Source organism: Elephantulus edwardii, unplaced genomic scaffold (genome assembly GCF_000299155.1).
Source record: "Elephantulus edwardii isolate Elephantulus edwardi_28Jun2011 unplaced genomic scaffold, EleEdw1.0 scaffold00095, whole genome shotgun sequence".
NCBI lineage: Eukaryota > Metazoa > Chordata > Mammalia > Macroscelidea > Macroscelididae > Elephantulus > Elephantulus edwardii.
The window spans coordinates 6,713,810-6,727,445 of NW_006399845.1; the positions used below are offsets into that span (position 1 = coordinate 6,713,810).

The 13,636-nt window shown below is 41.5% G+C and overlaps 1 protein-coding gene across 2 annotated transcripts in view; it reads right to left on the reverse strand.

The window, feature by feature from the left end:
* ARHGAP26 (Rho GTPase activating protein 26) overlaps nt 1–13,636 on the reverse strand; it is a 636,281-nt gene that overhangs the window by 383,970 nt on the left and 238,675 nt on the right. For both annotated transcript variants that reach the window (XM_006891116.1, XM_006891115.1), the window contains exon 11: nt 3,083–3,161. In XM_006891116.1, coding sequence (XP_006891178.1) covers nt 3,083–3,161 — 79 coding nt within the window. The remainder of the gene's footprint in view (nt 1–3,082; nt 3,162–13,636) is intronic.

The following is a 13,636-nucleotide window of genomic DNA, read 5'->3' on the forward strand; positions in this document are numbered from 1 at the left end:
AACAAACTGGGAGGAGGGTAGAGAGAATAGTGCAACAATGAATGAGTGGAAGCCCAAAATCTCTGTAAATGTTTATGAAAATTAATAAAATATAATCATAGGGGGGAAAAAAGAAATCTAAAAAAAATGTGTATATTCTGGAGCAAGATGTATCTTTTGATAGTACACTTCCCCATCTGCAGAGCCAGATGTTAATCTACAGAAAAAACTTTAAGTGGTTAAATAGAAGGCCAATTACATAGGGACAGAGAACAACCTTGGAGTGGTGGGCAGTGGCGGGAAGCTTAAATGAGAGTAACGGCAGTTACATAGAACACAGCTAAGTGGGGTAAAGGCTGTAGTGGGTTTTTGACAAGCCCAGAATAGTCTACCATGACATGGATTTTCCTCCCTGGGCATTTCCTCCCCTGTGATTTGCACAGTCATTTGAGAAAGTCAGAGAAAAGACTGTAAAGAATCTGAGGCAGCAATTTGGCATTTTCTCTTAATTGAAGATAAGAACTACATATATCTGAAACTAGATAGATTCAAATTCTGATTTTGCCACTCTTGGTGAAGACTACCAACCATGAAAATATATTTCCTTTTCTTCAGTGAAGGAATAGTATGCCCTGGGTGTGGGCCAGGCTGTTGTTGTTGTTGTTGTTGTATACCATCAAGTTGAAACAGACCCATAGCTGACCCTCTAGCGGGGTTTTGGAGGCAATTAATCACACCACAGGAGACTGATTACTCTTCTCCTGTGGACCAGCTGGTGGATTTGAACCTCGTGCCTTTGTGATTGCAGTGCAGTGTCTAAATCTCCTATTATCCTTTATAGATAATTCAGGCCATATGAGTATATTTGGTCTTGGAAACCATGAGCTGCGGATGTCAGGGTAACCCTGAGATGCCCATGTCAGGGTAACACTAAGAGGCCTTTGCCTCTCTGGGTGCTGGGAAAGAAATAACTATCTTCTTTTGTCATTGTTTTGTTACAGCAACCTACCCTGTGTCCTGCTAAAATATTCACTTAAACCTCTGTAAGCCTCGGGTTCCTTATCTGTAAAATGGAACTATAACATTTTTTACATATGAGCTATTATGTAAGATACCAGAAGCAATAAATGAGTTCAGATATGTAACACATCCCATCAATGCCTGACATACAGTCAGGCTCAATTACAAGTAAATGGGTGGAAAAAAAGTGAAGAAGCTGCTTTCAAAGGCGTCTGGGGTCAAACAGTGTCTGTGGTCACAAAATCCTACAGCTAGAAATATGTATCTGCTTCTGTAAGCATTTCTATCAATAATAATAAATAAAGGGAAATTAACCAGGATTACCTTATATCCCAGAAGAGGAATTAAGGTTAAACAATCGTTTACTAGGTTAGCATACTGCCTATCTTCAAACAGCCCCTTAAAGCTTATTTTATATTAGTAAGTACCGTACAAACACTTCTTGTCGGGTGCAGTGAAATTGATTCCGACGCTCAGCGACCTCATCTGATCTGACAAATTAGCATTGCCCACAGGGTTTTCTTGGTTGTAATCTTTATAAAAGCAGATGGCCAGGTACTTCTCTTAAGAAACTATTAAAAACTCAAAATTACTGCCATCCAATCAGAATCAAATCTGAAGCTGACCTTTCAACAGGTTCTCTGACGTTTTACATCACATGGGAGAAGACTGTCTATCTTCTTTCCACAGAGCAGCTGGTGGATTCGAACAAGCAGATGCAGGTGGGCAGTGCAACTCCCTACAGAGTAAGCTACCAACTCTTCAAGAAGCCATAGGGTGGGCTCAAACCAAGGACCTTTTGGTTAGCCCCTAAGCGCTTAACTGTCGCACCAGTAGGACTAACTAGTTATTTGTTCATACTCAGCATGCAGTCCACACTTGTTTTCAAAAAGGGAAAGAGCTACGGGAAAGTGCAGGAATCAATATTACCAGATCATCTCACAAGGAGAAGCTAAGAAAGAGACACACACAAATGGGTGTCATCTCTCCAGGTCCAGGATGCCCCCAGCTTGTCACACGGAGCTCTGCAGCCCACACAGATCAAAGCTCCTTCCCCCTCTGCATATTTCACCTCTCTGGCCCGTGCCTCTGTGTGTGGTATTAACCGGCTCTCTGACATTCTGGTTGCTTTTTAACCTTTTACTGGTGAGACATAATTAGAGTGTACTCTTGGGATTTCTGTAACCTTGAGATCTGCTGAAGAGTGGAGTCTATACCTCTGGCACAAAGATAAGAGGACTACTCTGCCTCTGTGGACTTCCCCAGGGCACTTATGTGGGTTTCACATGTCACAAGATGCAGCAAAGCCCCGGGAAGATTACATCACCCAACTGAGGCCTGCAGCTCGGAAATGGGGGCAAGGGTCACATTACCCGCCTTCATTCTTTCTCACATATCCTGATCACGTCCTGCTACTTATTGTGGGATGGAAGGTTAGGTCAAAAGGACTACAAAAACGATGCTGCATAGCCACGTATACTTTTCTGATCACTTAATAAAATAGGATGGAGAGGGAAGCCTATGGAGACACCACTGTGTAGGCCGATAAAAAGATCTAGAAAATCAAACTAGTCTATGCCACTTCTTAGGGGCTGGGCTGATACCATGACAAATAGGAAATCCTGGGAGAGTATGGTGTAGAATGGTGTTAGTGGGTGGTGCAAGCTATTAACGTACTTGGCTGCTAAACAAAAAGTAGATTTCAATCCATCCAGGGGTACCTTAAAAAAAATATACTTCTGAAAAGCAGGTCACTGAAAATGCAATCGAGCACATTTCTACTGACACATGCAGGGTCCCTAAGTTAGAGTCAATTTATAGGGACTGGTTTGGTGGTTTATCACAAAGCAGCCATGTCTTAGGGCCAAAAGGCCAATTTCAAGAGTCATATGAAACCAGACACAGATAGAAATGTCCACAAACATCACTAATCACTACATAAGAAAACATTACGTGTAGGACATTGGCCAAAAGAAACCAAGGCTTTAGAGCACCAGAAAAAAAATAATTATTATTTCATTAAGGAAACAACAAACAACTTGGGACCTTTTTTCATGCTGCACTTCCCTGAATTGTTACTTACAGGTTCCCGGCCATCCATGGCTTCCATCCAGAGCCTTCGGTCCTCTTCCGACAAAGCCTGCATGGTGATAACCCCTGGCCTGTGAGAGAGAAAGAGTATGGTTATGACCTCAGTGTTATAGGTAGAAAGATACTGACAAAGGTGACCTTAAAAGAAACATCCACTCATCTGAGTGAGAGAATTCTGGCATTAACACCACAGAGAGGGGCACAACTCTTAGCCTCCACCACAAGTCTCAGAAAACAAAAACCGCTTTGCCAAATCTCTCACTAACGTTATCACTCTACTATAATCTTACTAATCTATAGGTAGGGGGCTCTAGTGACCTAGGATCTAGGCTGCCAACCCAAAGACATTCAGTTCAAATCCACCAGCCGCACCACAGAGGAAATAAAAAAAAAAAAAGATAAGCAATTTCCTCCCGTGGGATTTACTGCCTCTGAAAACTTGCTGGAGGGATATGTTGGCTCTGACTTGATGCTGACTGCAACAACAACAACTATACAGGTAAGGGAAGCAGATGAGTGTGATTATTTAACTTTGTTCAATTCATTTCCATTCTCCAAAACGCTTAACAGGGTGCTCTATGTATTATAATGTGCTGATGTGAATGACACTGTTAAACTAAAGATTAAACTATTTGAGAACCAGGACATTTTAAAGAACTAGGCGGTTTTCTACCACTATTAGTGCACTAAATGCCACTGAATTATTCTCTTTAAAATAGTTAATTTTATGTTATGTAAATTTCATCTCAATAAAAACATTAAAAATAAAAAGAGGGGAAAACATCCAAACTGATAGGATGCCCATCTTTTAATATCTAGCTTTTAAAGTCCTTTGGACATGCAGGAATTTTATGGGGGTAACTAGATTTATAAGAGAGAGTGAGTGAGTGCGTGCGTGCGTGCGTGCGTGCGTGTGTGTAAAAATGGAGCTGCAGGTGGGCTCAAACCACAACCTTTCAGTTAGCAACAGAAAACTAAACCACTGTCCTATCAATGCTCCTGTGCATACAGGTACATCCACACACACGTGTACCCGCCAAGAGAGACACAAAGATTGATTGTCTCTAATTGACTGTGTCCTAATATAATTTTAAATGACTACTTACTAAGCCAGCTGCTCAGTGCTTTACATGCATTAACTCCTTTCACTCTTGACTGAAATATGCTTGCCGGTTAAAACCACAGGCACACCCTCCAGAAAAGCAGACACACACACACACAATATTAAATACGTGCCAAGTTCCCATTACGGATGGCACTCCACAGGAGACAGAGATCTGTGCCCAAAGAAATGGCCTTGGGCCCCGAGCTACAGCCCTCTGTGTTCATTAAGGTACAGGCTCTTTACTTGGGGTCCTGAGCTGGACCTCAGAGAGGCCATACACCCTGTGATCACTCTCAAAATGTACATATACTTCTAGGTAGAAAGTGCAAATGGCTCACTGGAGTCTCAAAGAGAGATGAAAATGCTCAAAAGGTTAAGAAATGCCATTTAAATAGTGCATCTTTTTTTTTTTTTTTAATTTTGTGTGCGTGTACCGTGAAATCAGATCTGACTGGTACAGGAGGATATTGCGCCTCCTTCTCCGGCCGAGCGTCTGGTGGATTTGAACCGTGTTCCTCTGGGATTGCAGTGCAGCTTCTTGCCACTAGGCCACCAGAGCTCCCCCTAAATAGTGCATCTCTTAAAACCTGAAAAAGTCTAAAAGAGAAAAAGAGGCCCAGTGAGCCAGAATTAAAGTCCAATTACTTGCTACATCCAGAAGAAGCATTAATGATCACAGAGCAACACAGAGCGAAACTCACTGCTTGACAATACCCTTAGCCTCACCCCACAAACACCCACCCTGTTAATTCTGATCCCGAATAATCAATCACAGCTCCTGGCTTACTTCTTGAACTGGTGAGTATATTAGACTTACTCATGCTTATATTTTAAAAATCACATTGTGTTCCTTTTATTGATCACCTCTCAAAACTGCCTTAAGAGATCCTTTTCAGAGCTGTAAATTAGTGAGTACAGGAGGAATGGGGATGTGGGCATCCGGGTGGGGTGGGACATGTGAGGAGGTGAAGAAGCGTGTGTGCGTGAGAAAGAGAGGATGAGATAGCGAGACAAAGATTGATTACAGCTCACTGGTAGTGCCATAATTAGCCTTCACCCAGGGGCTTCACTCGGAGGTTGAGCAGGGGTCACAGACCACACTGGGCTCAGACAAAGTGACATCAAAAGAATTATCTATAAAATTTGTGTAGTTTTTTTAGCAGAAATTTGTTATTTTTTATATATAAATATCCCTGTAGTGTAGTTGGTTTTAACAAGAAAATATTTTTCATAAGCCCACCTTACATGTATCAGCATCAACAAGGCTAAAACAACGATGCTAATCTTCTTTCTAAACTTTCGAACATCCTCTAAGCCTAGCTGTCATCATTACCTAGTTACAATGAAGCATCAAAGCATGTGGCCCGATGTCTGAAATGTCCGATAGGCACACAAAAAGTGTCATTTTAATTTCTGCCAGTATTTTTATAGCAACTAATCTTGTTGAACTAACTGGTGTTTTAGTGACAGTGTTGTGCTAATTAGCATTTGTGAGGTTGTACCACTAACTACATATGAGAATGAAGAAGTAATTAAAGGAAAATTTTTATATAGTTTCTACTCAATTCTTAATTTTGTAGCAAATTTGGCTAGTATTTATTCAACCTGAGAAATACTACTTTCCAAAATACTTAAGAGGAATGATGTCAGTTTGAAGATGAAGGTGTACCTGATTCAAGCCCTGGTCTTTTTCAATCACCTGTTATGTATCTGAGAGCTGGACAATAAGAATGATAGAAGAACTGATGCCCTTGAGTTGTCACAGTAGGGTACTGAGTATCCGATGGACCGTCAAAAGATAAATAGATATGTCTTGAGAAAAGTGCAGCCTAACAGCTCCTTGGAGGTAAAGCTGGCAAAGCTCTGACTCTTATACTCTGGGTATGCTGCTAGAGAGAGAGTTCCTTAGAAAGGAACATCATGCTTGGAAAAGTGGAGGGTGAGTTATAGAGAGGAAGACCCCCAATGCAATGGACTGACACAGGGACTACAGCAGTGGGCTCAAGTGTGTCCGAGATGGTGAGGACGGCACAGCATAGGGCAGGGGTCAGGTCTGTTGTTCATAGGATCGCTATGAGTTGTACTTGATTTGATGACACTTAACAATACCACCAAGAATATTGTATTAAAGCAGTTTACAATGATATTTTTATACTATCCTATGATCAAGACTGATAATAGACAACCCAACAGATTCTAAATGGTCTGGCACAGGAGGAGGTCTGCGGCAGGGTGTGGTACCACGAGTTACTAGTGAGTGGCACCAACTCTGGTAGTGTCACTGCCTGAGAGAGTGAGATAGTGTTTCTAAGTTTCAGGAGTGAATTGGGACAGAGTATAGGGCTTTATTTTTGTAGGAATGTGTGTGCGGGTGTACAGGTGAGCAGGTGGACAGGTGAGTGTGTATGGAGGAGAAGAGACAAGGAGCAGGAGGGGCACTGAATTCTGAGAGATGTCAACCAAGGAAAGGCACCACGCATGAAGATGACCCAGAAGAGGGAGTAACTCCTCTCTCCACAGTCATCTGCCAGGGCTCATCTGCCTGTCTCAAGCGTTCTCTCTCTCAGACCACCTGCCATTCAGCATGCCACACTCACTGGGTGTCCACAGACTGAACCAGCAGCTGCAGATTCCCAGAGCTGACTGACCCTGTCGCATGGAACCAGTGCATTCAGTCTGTCCTTCTACTTTTCAAAGAACCAAGCACAAAATTTTAACAACTTTGAAGTTATAAAAAAGAAAAAGACAAATCTACAAAGTTAACATCCAATGTAGAACTCTCAATTCCCAGAGCTGAGCCTCCACCCTTGCTTCAAAATAAAGCATTCCATTAACATGGAGATGGGCCGGACCTGCGAACTTGGATTTTAACTGACTCCCCAGATGTTAAGTTTGAGGTGCACTGCCCTGGACTGACCACTCCATCCCACACTTTTCCTCCCTGCACCCTCTGCACTGGACAGAAAAGATCCCCTCCTTAATACAGGGCTCCATGTGTGTACCAATGTATCTCCAGTGCATTTCCTGTGGGGAGTTCACTCAGCAAAAAGTGAGACCAGGAGAGGTGTCAAACATACCAAGATCTCAGGGGCAGAGAGATGCCACATCAGCACAATGGTGTGAACTTCCCACCCAGAGCCACAAAGAACTGTGGCAAAGATGGGCCACTTGGTTGTGGTAGTTGAGAAAGGCAACAAGATATGCTTTCATTTCACAAATAAATAGAAAAAAAAAACACAAGTTCTTTTCCATAATTTTCCATATTCTTCTTATTTTGATGTGTGTGAGAGGGAGAAAGAAAGAGAAAAAGAGGAAAGGAGAGGGGAAAGAATGAGGAAGGGAGGAAAGAAAGGAGAGAAGCAGGGAGGGAGAGAGAAGAAGGAGAAAGACATGAAGAAGAAGAAGAGGAGAGAGACACACAAGAAGAAAAACACGAGAAGCTGAATGCAATATACTTAGTTCTAATCCTCACCTCCAATTTAAACTTCTTTTTTCTCAGCCTCATGGATACATACCTAGGTCATAGAACTATCCTTTCTAAACATCAAAAAATAATAAGTCTGTTAACTTTCTTTTCTTTTATTAAAATTTAAATGTTTACTCAAATCTCTTATTAGTGTTTGAATTTCCTAAAATAGAATTTAAAAAAACCTAACTTTCTTTATTTGGGGAATCAAGAAATCATTTTCCTTCTGTATTTATATCCTAGATGCCCCTACTATAAAACAAAATAGAACAAAATCCCTAATGATCCTACACTTTTAATGCTAGACTCTGAAATACAGCACATTAATTCCCTCTTGAACAGATAGCACTAAAAAGATTAGAAATGCCAAAGACTGAGAAGAAAGTAAAATAATAAGAACTTTTATACTGATACTGGGGGTGGGGGAAGGGGGATATTTTGCAAAAGCACTTTGGCAATTACTATTAGAGTCAAACATACCACTTCTCTGATCTTTCCTTTTCACCTCTAAGTATACAAAGAAGAGAAATAAACAGCATCATACACCAAAAGATGCAGTAAAAAGTCCCCTACCACAAAACTAAAAAAAAAAAAAACCCAACAAAAAAACCAAATACAAAAACCCTTAAAACCAAATTAAAAAAACAATAAAGGGATAAAAATGTCCATAACAGTTTTATTTCTAACAGTCAAATCAAACCAAAAATGTTGCTGTTGTGTTGATTCTGACTCATAGCAACCCTTCAGGAAGAGCACAACTGCTGCTCAGGAGTCCTGAGGCTGTAATCTTTATGGACCAGCCCTTGTCCAAAGCACTTACTGATGGAGACTAAAGACTATACCCTTCAGTGTGGAATATGCTTAACTGTAAAGAAAAAAGGAAATCTTCACAACTCAACGATATAAATAACATCCTGATTAAGAAAAAAAAATGTCTGATATTGTCAAGGATTCCAACCTACTTGAATCCACAGCCAATGATCACAAGAAGCAGAAGACAAAAGATTAAATGACGTGTTGCACTAGGCAAATCGGCTGAAAAGACTTCTAGTACAATGTTACAAAGCAAAGAGATCACTTTCAAGATGGGATAGGTTTGGCCAAGTCGTCATATTTTCAATCACCTCACATGCTAAATGATGAACAAGGAAGACCAGATAGAAATAGACACTTCTGAATTATCATATTGGAGAGTATTGAATACACCCTAAACTAAGTAGCAAAAGACGTAATAAATCTGATTTGGAAGTAATCATCCAATCCTTAGCAGCATCACCTCCCATCTTGGGATAAGTGATCAGGAAGGACCAGTCCTTGGAGAACAATATCAGGCAGTGAATCACTGGAAGACAAAATCCTCAATGAGTTGGACCAGCATGGTGGCTGCAACAATGGGTAAACACAGCAAGGATTGTGGGGATGGCTCAGGACAAGGCAGTGTTTTGCTTCGCTGTGCGCCGAGTCATGATGTGCCTGAACCAACTCGGTAGCGTTTGACAACAATCTTTACAGAAGCAGACTGCCACATTTTTTTCCCAGCAGTGCAGATGTTGGAAGAGCCAACCTGTCACTTAGCAGCCTGGCACTTAAGCACTGCGCCACCAGGGCTCCTTAACAGTGACCTACAGGGGCTGAAGGAAGGCTAAACACCCATCAAGAAAAAAAACGGAACTGAAAATCCTTATATTTAAACAACAGGGACTTATATAATTTGTTTTATTTCATGTCTTCAGTGAATTTACCTTAAATCATTACAAAGCAGAATATAGTGATTTTTAAAATTCATTGCAAATACTTTATTTTTTTAAAAAAATTCATTCTTTGTTGCACATTTTCCTCCCTCTCCCTCCCTTCCCCCTTCTGCAATCCACTTTGCAGGGCACCTCTTGTTTCAGACTATTGTCATACATATAATGCCTAATCTATTGATAATATATCTAATCTATTGATAATATAAAGAAACTAGAGCCACAATTCAAACATACGTGTGCACACCCATATTTATTACTGCGTTATTCACAGTAACAAGGAGATGGAAGCAGCCCAAGTGCCCATCAACAAACAAATGGGTGGAAAAACTATGGTACATTCAGACAATGCAGCATTTCAATTTTTTAAAAATAACCAATTTTTTCTTTTTTTTATTAGTTTGCTGACAAATACATTGTTTCATGCTGTTCTTCACTCACATTGTGTTTCATACAATCATTCTCATGCATTATGTTTTATACAATTAAACCTTGGACCTTGCCCATCATTACCTGTCTTTTCACCCGGATCCTTCCCATTTAAATCCCACCCCCCACTCCACCCACCAAACTCTGCAGCCCTGTGGTTTCACCTCTACCCATCCTCAGCCTTCCCCCTATACTGAGTTCCCATACATGTTTTACTAGTTATCCTTCTATTTTTACAGTAATGGTCTTAAGCAGTATTTGTCTTTATGAGACTATGTTTGTTCACTCAGCATAATACTCTCCAGCCTCTCCCAAGTTACGTATTATTTTCCAAAATTGTTGCTCCTGAGTGCTGTTTCACTACACTAAACATCAATAAATTGCACAGACAGAAAGCAGGCAGACACAAAAGCCCACAAATGATCAAATCCTATTTATACAACGTTCAAAAACAGGTAAAATTTATCTACAGTAAAAGAGGTTTCTCTCTTTGGAAAAGAGTAAGAGCACTGACTGGGAAGAAACATGAAGGAATCTTCTTGGATGAAAGAAATCTTCTATATTCTGACCTGTATGCATGTACATCCCTATATGTCTAAAATATAGAGAGGATTTGGGCATTTACTGTTCTACTTTAATAAGAAGTAAAGATACGTTTTCCTTTAATGAAAACAACTAAGGCTTCTTGGCCTAACTTTGGTGCCTAGTTATTCTGACTCTACCTGTGCCATTCTGGTGGGTATGTAACAGAACAATTCTATGCTGCAGTGTCTTCTTTACAAGCAGGTAATATTAGAGTTCTTACCTCATGGAGTTGTGAAAGTTAAATATGTATACATGAATGACAGAAGAAGAAGTGAAGCCTTTGAGCTGTAGTGCTGGAGAAGAGTGTTGAATATACCATGGACTAATAAAAGAACAAACAGATTCGTCCTAGAAATCAGGCTGCTCCTTGGAGTCAAGGATTCTGAAGATTTGTCTGACATACTTTGGACATGTTGCAAGGAGGGACCAGTCCATGGAGAGGGACATCATGCTCGGGATGGTGGAGAGACAGAAAGTGCAAGAGAGGAAGACCCTCGATGAGATGGATTGATTTTCAGTGACTGGGGTAATAGGGGTAGGTGTGTCAGAGACAGTAAGATTGACACAGGATAGAGCAGGGTTTAGGGCTGTTATATATGAGGTCACTGAGTCACAGGCCACTTGACGGCACATAACAACAACAACAAATCATACATGTGCGGCATTAAAAGTTCTAAAATCAGTTGTCATCCCAACAGTAAAAGTGGAGGAAAGGAAACAGGATGGCTGGTGTGGGGTAGGGTTAAAATCACAGAGGGAGAAGTTGAAAAAGGAAAAGCAATAGCCCACAAGGTACTTCTGACAGAACCCCACCCCCAGTGCATTCATGCAGAGCACTGGACATCAGGCCGTCTTGGGAATACCACACAGCACGCTGGGCGAGGGCTGGGGGACACAGGGCTCTGACTTCACGGCCATTTCCTCTTCCCTCCTGAGTACGGTAATCACAGTGGTCTACCTCCCCCTTTTGGAATGAATCTTCAATTACTGCTAAGTACAGAGCAAGGGTCTTTAGCAAAATCTGCACAAGTGCTCCCTCTGCCACCAGCCAAGGGAAGCAGCTCCATCCTAAGATCCTGCTCACAACACAGCACTTCCTTTTCACTCTGAATAAGTCCTTGTTAGAGCTATATCTGGATCAGCTCAGGAAGCAGGAACAAGATCTTCAATTTTCTCTAAGTTGGCACCCCTGCCTTGCAAGCTGCAGGAGTGATACAAGAAATGGTTATTCATCTATCACCGGGTAGACTACCCAGCACCCTTCCAACTCTGACCCCCTCCCCCAAAAGAGTCCACTGTAAGACTATTTTTTAGCAAGATGACCACGAATTTCATCTCGCTGATGTCAGTTCGGGCCCTTCCCACCTGCCAGGAGCAAACAGAAGCATAACCAGCCCTGATTCCAAGGTTACTCGGAATTAGAGTAGCTTTCCTACTCTAATCTATTTCCTGAATCTGAGTCAACAAGAATGATCTCAGTGGTTTGGCAATCTACCCACTTCCTATTGGACAAGGAAATGCTATTACTACCTCCACCCCACTGAAACAAACACACTCAGATTCTAACAGTTCTGTTCTTTCTAAATCAACCTCCAAAGAGCTAGGGTTTACTCATTCATGAGATTATAAATCTCCTGTTGGCAACATCTCTTCCCCATTTTCTGCCCACATTACTGTACGCATAAGGGTCGAATTCAGAATCAAAGACTGCATGGTACCCTGAAAACCCACATTCTCACAAGCTGTGTTTGAAACCTGTTTCACTATGCTTTTATAAAACGACATGATGAAGCCATGGAGAATGGACTGTCACCCACAGAAGACATGTGCTTGAAGTGCCTTGGAGAGGAGATGTCACGTGGTGTTTTGGTGTTAATGTGCTACTAGGGGTGGGGGAATGATTCCTAATAGGTTCTGGGCAATTACAAGAAATTGAAGGTTTAGTAGATCTTCATTTACACAAAAATATGGCTAAAGCCAGGAAGAAGAGTCTTGGAAAGGGACTCTCTGCCTATGAAATGACAAGATTCAAATGTCTACCAAGATCAGATAAGCACGTAAAACTGGGGAAAGTAAGAAAGTCTTCATTCTCCCAAGGAAAACAGATTTGGCCTCATTTTCCCTGAAAGGTGCAACTGGTTGTCTTTTCTTTTTTGTACTTTTTGCTTCTTGATAAAGGTATTCAGGGGCTTGGGGGTGTTGGCTGTTAAAGACTCCAAGTATGCAGCACAGAACTATATACACTCCATGAGGGCTTTCAAGGCCATGACCTTTTTGGAGGCAGATCACCAGGCCTTACTTCTGAGGTGTTTTGGGTTGGCTAGGAAGCAAAATTTTGGTTAATAATCCAGTATTTAGTCATTTGTGCCACTGAGGGTCTCCTGACCCAGACACAGTATTTCTCTTTACAGGAAACCTGGCAGTATAAGGGTGCAGCCACTGGCAGAGCGAAGATCACGTGCATGACTGGAAGGGGTATCTGCCACCCAGCTCCATCCAAAAGCTAGTCAGGAGAAGTCAGGTTCAGCTTTTGCAGATTTTCTGATTTTAAAATACTACCTCTAACACTCCTCAAACCAAGACAAGCATGTCTGTAGGCCACCTGTTTACAACCTCTGCTATCTATGCTTGCTCTTCTCTGCTCTCACCTGAGCCCTGGCTCAGGTTGTTATGGTGTGTTATGAAGTCATCCAATGCATGAAGGGCCATCAATGGTACATGTCCATAGTCTTAATTTATCTGAGGGGCAAACTTGGCAGAGCATCTTCAACTCATCAACAATGGCTGAACTTGAACTACTGCATTACTCAGAACACATTCTCATCAAGAAGGCAGCAATAATCTACTACATTGACCTGTGAAAGCCAGAACTCAACAGGTCTTGGCTTTACAGAGCTCACAAATTTTCTTTGTAAAGGTGTTTTCTCCATTTTTCTACTGCTTTCCATTAATATTTGCATTTTTCCTTCTCTGACAAGTTTTAGATTTGCATGGTTTCTGGCTTTCACAGGTTTTACTGCATTTGGAGATGCAATTCTATTCATTCCCTAAGATAAGGAATCATTGAGGGTCCTGTGAGCTGCACAGCATTGTCAATGGCAATACTTGTGTAAGCCCTGAGATGAATTCCTGCTGGGAGGGAAGGAAGAGAATTCTGCCTGTCTGTCTGTCTCTGTCTGACACGCACACTCCCACCTACAACCAAGAAGTTTT